A 15,309-nucleotide genomic window follows, 5' to 3' on the forward strand; every position below is an offset into this window, starting at 1 on the left:
TTACTCTTAATATACCTGTAAAAGCTCTTTGGATTATCCTTCACTTTGACTGCCAAGGCAACCTCATGTCTTCTTTTAGCCCTCCTGATTTCCTTCTTAAGTATTTTCTTGCACTTTTTATACTTTTCAAGCACCGTATTTACTCCCTGTTTCCTGTCATACAACTCTCTCTTCTTCTCTATCAGAGTTGCAATATCCCTTGAGAACCAAAGTTCCTTATTCCTATTCACTTTGCCTTTAATCCTGACAGGAACATACAAGCTCTGCACTCTCAAAATTTCTCCTTTGAAGGCTTCCCACTTACTGATTACATCCTTGCCAGAGAACAACCTGTCCCAATCCACGCTTTTTAGATCCTTTCTCATTTCTTCAAATTTGGCCTTCTTCCAGTTTAGAACCTCAACCCTAGGACCAGATCTATCTTTATCCATGAACAAGTTGAAAGTAATGGTGTTATGATCACTGGAACCAACGTGCTCCCCTACACACACTTCCGTCACTTGTCCTAACTCCTAATAGGAGATCTAATATTGCATCCTCTCTGGTTGGTACCTCTGTATATTGATTTAGAAAACTTTGCTGAACACATTTTACAAACTCTAATCCATCTAGACCCCTAACAGTACGGGAGTCCCAACCAGCTGGAATTCAAACTCGTGCCTGTGGAACATTTGTCAGGACTCTTGATGGTAGTCCAATAACTTAACTATAACGCTACTTTAATAGGTTTCAATAGGTACATTTAATTCAGAGAAATGTATACAACTGTTAGAGTGAATTTTTTTGGGTAGATGATTTGTTTACACTTAAATGACTTTGGCCACCAGACTTCTATTTTAACTGTTTGACAAAGGACTGTGGATACCAACTCAGACATGTTGGCGTTGGAAGGAAAGGATGGTGTGATATTTTGCCCAGACACGTTGGCATTGGAAGGAAAGAATGGTGTGATGTTTTGTATGTCGCTTCAGTAGGAAGTATTGTCTATGCATTGTCTATAGCTTTTTAAGTAGCGATTGCCTTTGTGTTTAGCATATAAATATCGAGCCCACATTGAGCTAGCAGACTTTTCTGGGGAAAGTGTCTCCGTCCGTAAGATGCTTGCTGTACCTTGTTGTGTCAAATAAAGAAGCTGCTTTGTATCTACCAGTGACTCTGTCTCTCCGGTAATTTCATCCACGCTACAACATTTGGTGTCAGAAGTGGGATACCTTCATGACCCGTCATGTGGCCAGCGTTCCTAGCAGTCTTAAGTTGGTGAGTATTTTTCTAAAATAACACTCACACTTGGATCTGTTCGGTCAGTGGACACATGGGAATACGAGGTATCACGAATGTGGAGAGCTGAACTGGTAGATATTAAAGGAGTGTGTGCGTGTGCATGTGTGTTTATGTATGTGAAGAATCTTTGCATGTTAACTTGGTTAACTTGGTGAGACTTGGACCACCAGTTGTGAAAGGTGGTAACCAACGGTACGGTTCGAAACGCCAGAGTAGGGGCGTGTATATTCGTTTGGGAGCTGCATTTTAGTGTATGCGTTTGCAAGTGTGATGGAAAGGAATATGGCAGGCATCATGAGTTCGGGTACTCAAAACTGGCAGATTGTGGAATACATACTCTGCAGTTTTATATTTTGCATAGTGTGGGAATTAGTGTGGGGATATCTCAGGAAGAGGTTTTACCCAGATAGATCTACCAGAATGGCACCTATTGAGGTCAGGCAACGTCAGGTTCAGAACCCTGACGATCTGAGCCAGCCCTTGAACTTGATTACGACTATTCATCAGCCCTTCATCCCCGGGGAGAAACAGAGCATTTTGTCCGAGTTGCCCTCACTTAAGGTCACCTGTGGCGCAAACTTGAGGAAGTGGTTGAAATTCACCAGATGCACCCTAAAGATATACACATGTTAGTGAAAGCAAAGTGCCCGAGGAATATGTAGGACAGACTGGCCCGGGGGTGTGGGATGGTACATGGGCAACTACCGGGAGCTCCAGTAATGAAGAAAGATATCGCTCTTTTAAAGGGGAAGTGAGGCAGTGGCTGGGGGGAGACGAGAGTAGCTGGGGAATGATAATGGCAGTGATTCAAAAAGCTGACGAGACAGCCATGGATTATGCAGAACGTAAATATGGAGTGTACGAGGAGTATTCAGGGTTGGATAATCCAGGGAGGGACGACCCAGTCTTCCTAAAAATGCTGAAGGAAGGCCTGAGCTCAGCCCACCAAGAAGTTTTAGATTTAGGCATAACAGTAGGGTCCAGCTACTTTGAGATGGTTTCATGGGCCAGTGAGATAGACCAAAGGAAAGGCAAGAGAAATCGTAAAGTGGGTATAGTGGATGCAGCTGCTGTGATGTCCCGGAGAGTTTGTTTTGCTTGCCGGCAGCCAGGGCACCTAGCAAAGGACTGCCGTATCAGGTATAAGACAGTGAAGGAGTTGATATGCTACAGCTGTGGCCTATCGGGACATGGCTGGAGACAGTGTCCAAAAGGGAGGGGGAAAACCCAGGCGGAGGTCATGGCAGACACCCAGTCACTCACCCCATCAGCAACCGGTCTGACTGTCGATCAGATCAAAGGGTTAGTCATGGCACCTCTTAGGGCAGAAAAAGATGTGGCAGCGGGATCCACTGTCAGCGCCGGTGACTCATGGATATACACAACAGCATTGTTAGGGGGACAGCAATGCAATATGTTAGTGGACACAGGGGCATTGGTATCGATAACAGACTTACCCTTACCAACAACCGGACAGGCCAGTTATATCAGGGGTGTAGGAGGGAAAACAGTAAAAGCAGAAAGAAGCGAATCGCAGATACTAGAAAGTGGGGGAGTGCAGCTTCCAGTGTATTTCTGGGTATGTCCAAATAATGAGGGCACGATCCTTGGACTAGACATCCTACGGGAAGCAGGAGCTGTTATAGATTCGGAAAAGGGAGAAATAATATGGACGAGTCAGGGGCAGCGAACGCGCACAACCAACAGAATACACAACCTGCCTAGCATAGTCGCAGCTGCCCCGATCATTAGAGACTGGAGCCAGGATGGTGTCTATGAGTTACCTTGTCAGCAGTTCCCAGCTGTGTGGGCTAGAGACAAACAAGATTGTGAGCAGGTAAAGATACACCCAGTTAAAATAGAGGAGGGTCTGTATAAACCCCCTAAGCAGGACCCTATACAAACTGACACACTGACCGCTGTTTAGGGTATAGCGAAGGAACAAAAACACCAGGGGATACTCAGAGAGACTACGGCCACTCCAGAACATGAAATTTTCCCAGTTCCTCCGAGGGCAGACAGTACTGCGAATAAGACAGCAGAGAAACAAGAGGCAATTGAAATTGCAAATGTGCAGGAGGAAACGACAGAAGCCAGTTTAGTAAAATTATATGGAGAGGTAGAGGCAGAAGAGAAGGGAAAATGGAGGAGAAAAGGAGCAAAGGAGGGACCAGATGGGCGCTGCACACATGGGGAAGAAAGAGTCACGGTGGCCCCACCCTGTATTAGACAGATACTACTAAAGTTATATCATGGGGTGATGCATCAGGGAAGGCAGAGCATGATCACAACACTCCAGCAGGACTGGTGGTGGCCAGGGATGGGCGGGGATGTTGAGAAATTCTGCCGCCGTTGTATCATTTGTGCCCAACATAACCCTGGTAAGGGCAGAAAGCTACAGCTGGCAAATCAGCCACGGCCGAGGGGACCCTGGGGAAACATTCAGATAGACTTCACAGGGCCCCTACCAAAAAGTAGGGGGAAAAGTTACTGTCTAGTAATCATGGATCACTTCACTCGGTGGGTAGAGGCTTTCCCAACAAGGGACTGCACCGCCCGCACCGCTGCATGGATCCTAGCTCAGGAAATCCTCCCAAGGGGGGGAACCCCAGTTCAGGTGGATTCAGATCAGGGAGCACATTTCACGGGGAAAGTGATGAAGGAAATGTGCCAACTACTAGGGATTCGGCAACGGTTCCACGTACCCTACCACCCCCGGAGTTCAGGGATGGTAGAAAGGATGAACTGAACAATCAAGAATGCGTTAGCCAAAGCTATAGCTGAGACAGGAAAGACATGGGTGGATGTATTACCAGGAATCTTGATAAGATTGCGCGCAGTCCAGAACTGCACGTTGTGTCTCAGCCCCTACGAATTATTGATGGGGCGAGCAATGCGACTCCCTTATGGGGTAATTATGGGTTGCAGGGAGCCTGGGGCTTACAGGGATAGAATGACCCAATATATGAAAGACCTTTGTAACCAACTTAAAGTATTAAAGGACCGAGCGAAACAACAACAGCGCATCACTGATCAGAAAGAGCCAGAGGGAAAGAGGATAGTCCTTCCATAGCCCAGCGACCAAGTTATGGTGAGGGTGCTGCCAGAAAGGCCGGGGTCTGCCCCCAGGTGGATAGGACCACAGACGGTACTCTTAACCAATGATACGTGTGTCTGTGTATAGACTCGGCGAGGCAGTCAGTGGAAACTCTGGACTCAGGTTAAAGCATACCATTCACCCTCTTCTTGCTCCCACAGACAGAGTGGGGAACCAAGTGTACCCAGTAACCATGTAATTACAGAGAACCTAAGAGAGGAACACCAGCCGGCCATGCCAGACCTGACCACAGCTGATGAAAACATACCCGGAGAAAACGCACAGGCAGAAAATGCCGAGAGCGTGGCAGCAGACACTGAGAATCGTGTTGGAAAACATTGAATAGCCTGCTAAAGTGTGTTGATGAAGGTACTCTGTAAAGCAGGCTGGTTGCTGAAGGTAGACGATTAATTTTATAGCATAGTATAGAAATTTATTGGGAAATAGACGGGGAGGGATTTTTGAGTTAAAGCAGAGACAGCAAGTTCCACCACTTCGATGGCATTTCAGACTGCACACGGCATCTGAAAGCAGTCACCCCGAGTCGGAGGAGCTGGGCCCATTTCAGCAGTTGGGCTAGTGATCGACCGGACAATTCAGAAGGGGGTGCCACCAGGGAGAGGTCCTTGCAGACGTTTACGTAGAGGCCACCCCAACCCCTTCCTGTTGCATCGATGAGAGAGCCTGTGGGTGCTCCTGGAAGAAGAGTTTCAGCGACCAGAGGATAAAGGGCTGAAGACAAAGGAATGTGATTAAGATGCAGTCAGTGACAGGCACACGAAAGGAGCCGCATTTCTAAAGACTTGGAACAGCCTCTCTGCTTAACATTTGGTAGGTAACGATTAGGTAATGCTAGGATAGATAGAGGTACATAAGATTGGGGGGGAATTTTGAAACAGGGCATTTTTTGGCTGCTCTATCTGAGCAGATTCTCCTAGGTTGGCCTTTCCTGATACAAATTTAATTTTTGTCCAGGAAGGCCAAGAGGAGGGACTGTTAGAGTGAATTTTTTTGGGTAGATGATTTGTTTACACCTAAATGACTTTGGCCACCAGACTTCTATTTTAACTGTTTGACAAAGGACTGTGGATACCAACTCAGACATGTTGGTGTCGGAAGGAAAGGATGGTGTGACATTTTGCCCAGACATGTTGGTGTCGGAAGGAAAGGATGGTGTGACATTTTGCCCAGACATGTTGGTGTCGGAAGGAAAGGATGGTGTGACATTTTGCCCAGACATGTTGGTGTCGGAAGGAAAGGATGGTGTGATATTTTGTATGTCGCTTCAGTAGGAGCATTGTCTATGCATTGTCTATAACTTTTAGTTTGTAAGTAGCGATTGCCTTTGTGCTTAGCATATAAATATCGAGCCCACATTGAGCTAGCAGACCTTTCTGCGGAAAGCATCTCTGTCCGTAAGATGCCTGCTGCACTTTGTTGTGTCGAATAAAGAAGTTGCTTTGTATCTACCAGTGACTCTGTCTCTCCGGTGATTTCACCAACGCTACAGCACAACATACATCCTGAAATTCTTCTAATTCACAAACATCCACAAAAATAGGGGAGTGCCCCAAAGAATGAATGACACTTAAATGTTGGAACCCCAACCCACCCCCCAGTTCCCTCCTCCCACGCATAAGCAGCAGCAAAGCAATGATGCCCCCACCAGCAATAAATCATCAGTGCCCCCGCCACCAAGCACCAATAAAAACACAGACTTGCAGTACCCAAAAGACTACTCGTTCACCTGGTAATTTGACATACCGCATTACATTTACCATGTAATGACAAAGCACAGCAAGCTGTAGTTTTGTAAAATCACAAACATTGTTGGCATGGTGGTGTAAGGAGGCCTGGTAGTGTAGGGTTTAGCGTATCACTTTATAGTGCAGATTGGGATTCGATTCCCACCACTGTCTATATAAGGAGTTTCTCCGTTCTCCCTGTGACAGTGTGAGTTTTGTCTAGGTGCTCCAGTTTCCTCCCACATTCCGAAGATGTACGGTTAGGGTTAGTGAGTTGTGGGATTCTGTGTTGGTGGTAGAAGCATGGCGATATTTGCAGGCTGCTCAGTACATTCCGCACTGATTTGATTTGATTTGATGCAAATGACACAATTCACAGTAGATATGACAAATAGAGCTAATCTTATCTAGTTCCAAAGCAAACTGGAGTTAATCCCATTTCATATACCATATCTCAAAATTTTATTTACAGGAAGTAGTTGAAGAAAATGCAAAGCCTTTTGTATTCATCCAATAGTTCACTGTTCTGATCTGGTCCAGCACATGGTTGAGGAACATCACTTCATTTTCTATGTAGGCATGTTGAACCAATCTGGACTCAATTTTTCTGACTTTATCTGAATTGACCATTCCTACTATTAGTTATCCATCTGTGATATTGGCTCCGTTTTTTTTTCTCTTGTCCATTAGCATACTTGACCTGCAATTTCCTACATATCATATTTGTTTGCCATTCTGAACTGTCCTTCTCCATGGCATCTCCCGGCAACCCTGGCCTCAATCTGTCAGAGATTTTCCTTTTGTCCTATCCTTTTTCCTGTCTTCAATGCAACTAAAAACTTAAATGTTGCTGTCTTCCCTAATTCTGATGAAGGGGTTATGACCTGACAAATTAACTCTGTTTCTCTTACTATAGATGTTGCCTGAAATGCTGAGTGCTTAGTGTTTTCTATTTATCATTGTGCATAATAAATAGTCCTGTGCAGGCACCTAAAAAAGACTGATTTTTTCATAAACGACAAACTATGTCTAAGTTGAGAAACAAACTTATTAATTTAAGTTTAATGTGGGTTTCTGCATTGCTATAATACCCATGAGTATTGAAATTTGGCAACTGAACTTTTTATTAATATGTAAAAAAATTGTGTTTGCTGCTTCATACTGAAAATACAGAAAATAATGAATATTCCTTTTCCACAAACAAATGATTAATACTATACAAAATGGTAAGTACTATATTTTACATAAGGCTGTCTACCTGTATAAAATATTCAACAAAATATAAGACTACCTGACTTGTGAGAGTTAAATAATACATTTTAGGATGGATAATGATATTAAGGTTGTTATATTTCCAATTTAAAAGTGAGACAAGAGAGTAGTTTAATGCTACAGAAAAGATAAAAAAGGAAAATAGATTGTTTATTTGAATCACCCTGTCATTGGGATAAGGCAGGATAATGACAGTAGCAGAAACTTGCAGTATTTGTACAGAGAAAAGCGAGATTAATTCACATATATGTTATGTAGAAATTTCTAGGAAGCAAGTATGGCAGAATTTCATCGCTAGTCAGTAGCTTTAAATGAACTAGTGACAACTGTGCATTCTACTCCACTTCCAAAATACAGTGTTTACAGTTACAAAATAGCAATGGATTTCAATCCAATAATGCTACAGTATTCCCAGTCTTGAGTTCCAAGTGCTTTAATCAAAGAAGGGCCTATTTGTAATTTAGGAAATACAGTTTGCCACAACAACATAGGAATCTGTTTTAAACACGAGATTCTGCAGAGGCTGGAAATCCAGAGCAACACACACAAAATGCTGGAGGAACTCAGCCGGTCAGGCAGCATCTGTGGAAATAAATAAACAATTGGTATTTTGGACCGAGACTCTTCTTCAGGACTGGAAAGGAAGAGGGAAGATGCCAAAATAAAAAGTTGGGGGGGAAAGGAAGGAGAACTAGCTAGAGCAGTGTTTCTCAACCGGGGTACTGTTGGAGGTTGCTAGGGGTTCTGCGAGAGGATGTGATTAAAAAAAAAATAAACATCATTTTTTGAACTTCACACAACATGAGATGCTTGTGATCGCAGTGGTGGGCATTGACTGAGCAGCCTTGTTAGCAATCTCGTTAGAGATTTCTCAGCCCAGTATGGCAATGCGAATAGGACCGTGTTTATTTGGTTGAGTTCATTCTCAATTTTTGATGCAAGATAGGGGAGGCCATTGATAATTGGTGAGTGCCGTATTGCATGGAGGGGAAGATGGTAGGCTGATGAATGTGAAGTTTGTTTTCTGAGCATTGAATGAACTTACCCAACCTAGGCTGTTGGGGGCTTTTAACCCCTGTGCTTTACAGATGTATCTGAAGGTCCAATGTGATTATTTTTGAAGAGAAGGTGTGAGTTAGACAGAAGAGGAGGATTTTAGGCCTAAGGCTGTGGACAATTCTGATCAGGTTAATGATGAAGAATTACAATCATCTGATCATTTCAATGCACTAGTGCAACAATGGACACAAAAAAGTCTTTATAAAGATGAAGAATTACAATCATCTGATCATTTCAATGCACTAGTGCAACAATGGACACAAAAAAGTCTTTATAATGAAAACTACTTATCAATGGGTTTTACATGGACTGGTAATTCAAGTTATCCTATTCCATTGTGCCTAGTTGGTGGCAAACAATTTAAAAACACAGCAATGTCTCCAGCAAAATTGAAAAGCCACTTAACTGCAAATCACAGCCAGACGGCACGTAAAAGTGCTGATTATTTTAAATGGCTGTTAGAATCTCAAAACAAACAGAGTAAAGCATTTGTTTACAAAGTCACAATCAGTAAAAGGGTTCAGGAAGCAAGTTATTTAGTAGAACTTATTACCCAGAAAAAGAAAAGTCACACAGTTGGTGAGAACCTAATAATGCCAGCATGTAAAATTATAGTGGGTAAAATGTTAGGACACGCTGCAGTATGGGAAATTGAAAGGGTTTCACTCTTAAATAGTACAATAAGTCGACATATTGATGACATGTCATATGATGCTGAAGAGGTTCTGTGTGATAAACTGAAAAAAAAACAGCTCCTCTCTCCAGGTTGATGAGTCAACAGATTTCACCGATGCATATCATGTTGGAGCATTTGTAAGGTTTCACCTGGTGCCTCAACACCAGCTCCATAGCAAAGAAAGCCCGCAGCGTCTCTACTTTCTGCAAAGGCTGAGAAAAGTCCATCTCCCACCCCCCATCTTCACCACATTCTACAGAGGTTGTATTGAGAGCATCCTGAGCAGCTGCATCACTGCCTGGTTTGAAAATTGCACCATCTTGGATCGCAAGACCCTGTAGCGGATAGTGAGGTCAGCTGAGAAGATCATCGCGGTCTCTTTTCCCGCCATTACAGACATTTACACCACACGCTGCATCCATAAAGCAAACAACAATATTATGAAGGATCCCATGCACCCCTCATACAAACTCTTCTCCCTCCTGCCATCTGGCAAAAGGCACCAAAGCATTCGGGCTCTCACGACCAGACTATGTAACAGTTTCTTCCCCCAAGCCATCAGACTCCTCAATACCCAGAACCTGGACTGACACCAACCTACTGCCCTCTACTGTGCATATTGTCTTGTTTATTATTTATTGTAATGCCTGCATTGTTTTATACACTTTATGCAGTTCTGGGTAGGTCTGTAGTCTAGTGTCGTTTTTGTGTTGTTCTTATGTAGTTCAGTGTAGTTTTTGTATTGTTTCATGTAGCACCATGGTCCTGAAAAATGTCTCGTTTTTACTGTGTACTGTACCAGCGGTTATGGTCAAAACGACAATAAAAAGTGACTTGACAATTTGTAAAAGATGGTGAAATTCAAGAAAACTTTTTCTGTTGCAAAGAGCTCCTCAAAACAGGCGAAGACCAAGATATATTTAATGTTTTATCTTCATATCTGGAAACAAAGGGTCTGTCTTGGAGGAACTGTGTTGGCATCTGTACTGGTTGGCTTCATGAGAGATTTAGTTTTTCAAATAAAATGCTCCTATTTGAATCAAAACTAGGTAGGTCCGAGTCTACATTCAGAAAAATTAAAACCCATTTTGGCTTGAGCCAGTTATTTAACAGAAATGTATTATGTTAGCTTTATGAGATTTAAAAATTTATGAAAGGGAAAGAAAGAGATTAATTTCAAGAAAGGTAAGCTAAGCTTAATTTCCTGTTTTTTAAAGCCATGTTGGCTCAAACTGCATTCTCTACTCAAAAGAACATTGACAATTATTTTTGGATTATTATATGTCCAACTTAGTGATCATGCTAATGTACCATGAGATATAGATGTAAAAATTTTTACGCAGGGGTTCCATCAAACCTGAAAATTATTTAAAGGGTTCCTCAAGTGCAAAAAAGTTGAGAAAGGCTGAGCTAGAGGGTGATAAGTGAAGCCAGGTAGGTGGGAAAGGTAAAGGGCTGGAGAAGAAGGAATCTGATAGGAGAGGAGAGTGAAGCATAGGAGAAAGGGAAGAAGGAGGGTCACCGGGGGAGGTGATAGAAATAATCTTGTTTTTTTTCTATAGTGAGAATTTCTAATTAATCTGCTTTCACCATCCTTTCAGATGGGTCTTTTCTTATTAACTTGCTGAGTAAAGATAAATAAATTTTACTCTTGATGTACACAGGCTTTTTATGGTATTTACTTTATCCTTTACATTTAGTGTCAGCTTTTATTTCTACTCATTTCTGTTCATTTCACTAATACTCTAATGTCCTTGTAAAATTGATTCACTATTTACCACATTTCCATATCGTGTGTCATCTGCAAGTTATGACTGACTGTTTATCTATAGGCAGGAATGACTTTTATCCTGTTCTGACTATTTATAATTCTCTGATACGATTATGCCGAGATAAGGAGAACTTCAGAATCTCTTCTGTTCAGGAGAACTAATATAGTGATTGATGCCAAGATGGAATATGACATTTCTTTTGTTGTGCTTAACTCCATATGTTACTAATTTCAGTGTATTTTGTTCGAAATTCGAAGGTATCAACAGCTAAGTGTTGCAATTGCAACAGCAAATATCCATTAATAAAACAGTTTTACTTTATTATGCTTGATTTGTGGAAAATAATTCTTTTAAGTGTGAGACTTCTTCATATTTAATTTTCTTTACCTTTGATTTCTTTTTGAACATTATTCTATGTACAGAAAACTTGTATGCTATTGCAGGAAAAATGGACAAGCATTGAATAAAACTGTAAATGGGATCCACATTTTAAAAACTGTCTTTTCTGACTGGGAATACAATTTAGTTATAGGACTCAGCTTGTGGATTCCTTGGCTAAATGTGAGAGTCCAGGATGCACTGGTGGTCAGATGACATTGCATCTAACCACCTTCTGTTCCTTTGCTGGTCTCATATTTTAATTCTAACAGAGGAATATAAAAATACTGAAGAGAGATGCATTTTTCATCTGGCCTATTCGCTGTATGTCAGGGATGACTGGGGATTAAATGATCCAATTCATTTACTTTATTGTTCCTAATTATTTAAACCTTTTATGGTTACATTTCTACAGTATACATTAAATCGATTAAATCTGAATGGTTTTTAAATGTTTTTGGCCTAATGAAATATTTGAAAACCCCCTACAGTAATGAGTGTCAGGGCATTCCAAGTGTAGGACCTTGGTGATACATTAAGTCTTGCACAATGCTGGAGCCTGCTTCTCTCTGCAAGATTTCATCCAGGTCATTTAGACATCTCCATCCAGAAAATGTAATTCCAGAATGGAGTCCTATCTTATCTGGCCCTCTGAAAAATTTCATAATGTTTATAAACATTACCAGTACTGCATGGATACTATTATCTTTAAAATAATAATACCAGCCTCATCTGCAGAATCTTGCAGAGTACTCAGAAATATGTAATTAACTTTGTTGGTAAGAAATTGGGATATATATAAAAACTTAAAGAATCCAATCATGTATGGCAGTAGTCCCCAACCTCCGGGCCGCGAAGCATGCAGGGGTGCAGTGATAGCCGGAGTGCACCCAGCACATCTTTAAGAGAAAAGCCAAAATAAACAAGCTAATTAATTAGGTGCCACCCAGAAGCCAGTCTTCATTGGAGGAATTGAGTGGGTCAATAACTTTAAATTCTTCGGCATTAAGGATCGACGTTTCTCTCTCTGAAAAGTGTCAGAGGATCTGTCCTGGGACCAGCACGTAACTGTCATTACAAAGAAAGCATGGCAGTGCCTATACTTTAGTAGAAGTTTGTGTAGATTCAACATGTCACCTCGATCCTGACAGCCCTGCCTTTTCAGCCTGTCTGGGCTGGTGTTTAAATTGATCAAACAATGGAACAGCTAAAGGCTCCAGCATCCTGAAAAGAGGAGTGAACATCGCGTAGAGCAAGTGAAATTGGCAATCACCTCTGATCTGGGCCGACATTTACGTGCCAGGCGGCACCTAATTAATTAGCTTGTTTATTTCGGCTTTTTTCTTAAAAATGTGCTGGGTACGCTCCGGCTACCGCTGCATCCCTGCATGCTTTGCGACCCAGTTTTGGTCCACGGCCCGGAGGTTGGGGACCACTAATATGTGGCATACACAACATTTTTCAAACCTACTACAGTTAGTGGAGCTGCTGCCTTTCAGCTCCAGCTGTCTGGGTTTGATCCTGACCATTGGTACTATCTTAATGAAGTCTGCACACTCTCTGTGTGACCGTGTGCTTTCTCAAAATATGTGCAGTCTTGTTAGTTGAATGGCTAGTGTAAATTGCCATAAGTGTATAGATAGGTGGAAATATCTGGGTTGGGGTTGGGGGATGGGGGGTAGCTGATAGGGAAATGGAAAGAGTACAATAGGATTAGAAAGGATTATGCTGAATGGACAAAAGCATTTTGTATTGTTTCCTTTTGATTGATATAAGACAGGTATTGTAGACATTAAGTAGAAATCCAGACTGGGAGGATGTTCATATTAGTAATTTTTGTCACGTAACTTCAGATTTAGTTACTTTGTACCTTATATGTATATATAGTATGCAATCTTAAATGCTTTTTCTCCAGAAATCTTAGGGAGTTACGGTTAGAAACTGCGCAACTGGAACTAGATCGTGATGTAATGGAACAAAGATTGCATCAACTTCGACAAGCTATGAGTAAGGAAAAGGAAGAAAGGGAGTAAGTTCTCTAAGTTACTACTTTGCACATATCTTTCTTCTGATCTGTGACTATGTCAGGGTTTATACAAAAACAGGAGTCTGTATTTATTTTATAGTTTCTATTGTAATAAAACAAGTCTCAAAGCACTTAAATGGAGTCACGTATTACTATTGGAGCAGGTAACTAAAAGCTTGATCATTAAAAAATAGAGAGTTGGAAAGGTTTAGGTAGTAAATATAGAGTTTGGCGTTAAAAAGCTGAGCACAAGGCCACTAATTGTAGAACAGTGGAAGTTGGAGGCCACAGAAATCTTGCTTCAAAATGTCAAAAAAAAATCATCTTGGTTCAGGAGTTGAAGTTCAATTTTGTTGTTATTCGACCATACGTGAATACTCATAAACAGTGTTTTGCTAAGGTGTAAAACACAGTACATGTTGAATACCCTTTATCCAAATTTCCAAAATCTGAAAACCTCCGAAATCCTAAATTTTTTTGAGTGGTAACCTGACGTTACAAATGGAAAATTCCACAAGGTGCTGGGTAGGTTCCCAGGTAATATGAAGGTCTCTGCACATCAAAGAAATTTCTGAGAAGTGACCTCATATATGTAATGAACAGAAGTTCGTGAAAAATAAAAAAGCACTGCATAAAGCAGAAAATGAAGATCATGATCATGTATTAAAAAAATGGATTCATCAGCATTGGAGTAAACATATGTCGCATAATAGTATGCTGATCGTGAAACAAGCAAAGATCTATCATGACGAACTGAAAATTGAAGGTAATTGTGAATACACAGCAGGCTGGTTGCAGAAATTTAAGAAAAGGCACTGCATTAAATTTTTAAAGATTTTTTAAAAAATTAAAGACAAAGTGTTTGCTAATCATGAAGCCACAGATAAATTCTTTGGTGAGTTTGCAAAGATCGTCGCTGATGAAAATCTAACACCAGAACAAGTCTATGATGCTGATTATTTTTATACTGTACATAAAACTTAAAAAAGAAGTAAAATACAAATACAGTATACTGTAACCTTTTAATCAAAACACAGCATCGTAGGTGGAGACTGCAAGCCTGTTGCTGTTCAACAACTGATTCAGGTATTCTCCCATTGTTGCTGTGCTTCTTTGTTACTCTGCACACATTATATTTTCATTATGTAAATGTTTTGTAATAATTTTTACTGTTAAGTACCTATGTGTAATCATATGTGTAAGGCAAAGATTGCTTACCGATAACATAAATTCAGAGTCAGACATGATGGCGATCCTAGGCTATCTCATTATATATTCCAAAATCTTCCAGCCCCAAGCATTTTGGATTAGGGGTACTCAACCTGTACCAACAGTGATACACAGACAAGGCATCTATAGCATATATAAGATAACAGTAAACATACAGTAATACAAAAAAAATAGGCCAGGTCCCCGAGTCCATGGATGTTGTCAGCAAGAAGAAACCCGTAGCAGTCTTCAGGTGAGTGCAATCCAGCTTGTCTTTCACTAAGCAAACACTGGGAACAGCACCGACGCCAGCATGGTTGCCACGCCATACTGTCTCTGGCGTCATCACAACGGGTGACACCATGGAATGAGGCCTAGTCCACACTGCAGTCGAGGTCCCCCCAATAAACCAGTGAACAGGACTTGCAGCATTACACATTACCAATATCCACTAGGGTCTTATGATCACAAGGAAATGGACCAAAATAATCACTCACTGTTAGGCTGCACATCCTCTTCTCACACTGATTCCAACACCTCTCTGTAGCAGGCTGCAACACGGTCCACACCAAGTCCAGCTCCTCTGCCAATGAGAAACTTGCTGATTGGATAGACCTGCAGTACCTGAATTTTTTAATGTCCAACAGTGTCTTGCAATCATAAAATTGACAATAGCACAATTAATCATTTCTGTGAGGTAAAATTAAATAGAAACTAAGTTACTAAATGCCAAAGCCTGAGACAATGACATCCTAGAACAATAAGCAAATGTACATAAATTTAATAACGAAGAT

The 15,309-nt window shown here is 41.3% G+C and overlaps 1 protein-coding gene across 1 annotated transcript in view; it reads left to right on the forward strand.

Moving 5' to 3' along the window:
* Positions 1 to 15,309, forward strand: part of zbbx (zinc finger, B-box domain containing) — a 153,130-nt gene that overhangs the window by 13,095 nt on the left and 124,726 nt on the right. The window contains exon 4 of the mRNA XM_063044882.1: positions 13,196 to 13,309. Within this exon, the coding sequence (XP_062900952.1) occupies positions 13,196 to 13,309 (114 nt within the window). The remainder of the gene's footprint in view (positions 1 to 13,195; positions 13,310 to 15,309) is intronic.

This window comes from Mobula hypostoma, chromosome 4 (genome assembly GCF_963921235.1).
Source record: "Mobula hypostoma chromosome 4, sMobHyp1.1, whole genome shotgun sequence".
In the NCBI taxonomy this organism is placed as follows: Eukaryota; Metazoa; Chordata; class Chondrichthyes; order Myliobatiformes; family Myliobatidae; genus Mobula; species Mobula hypostoma.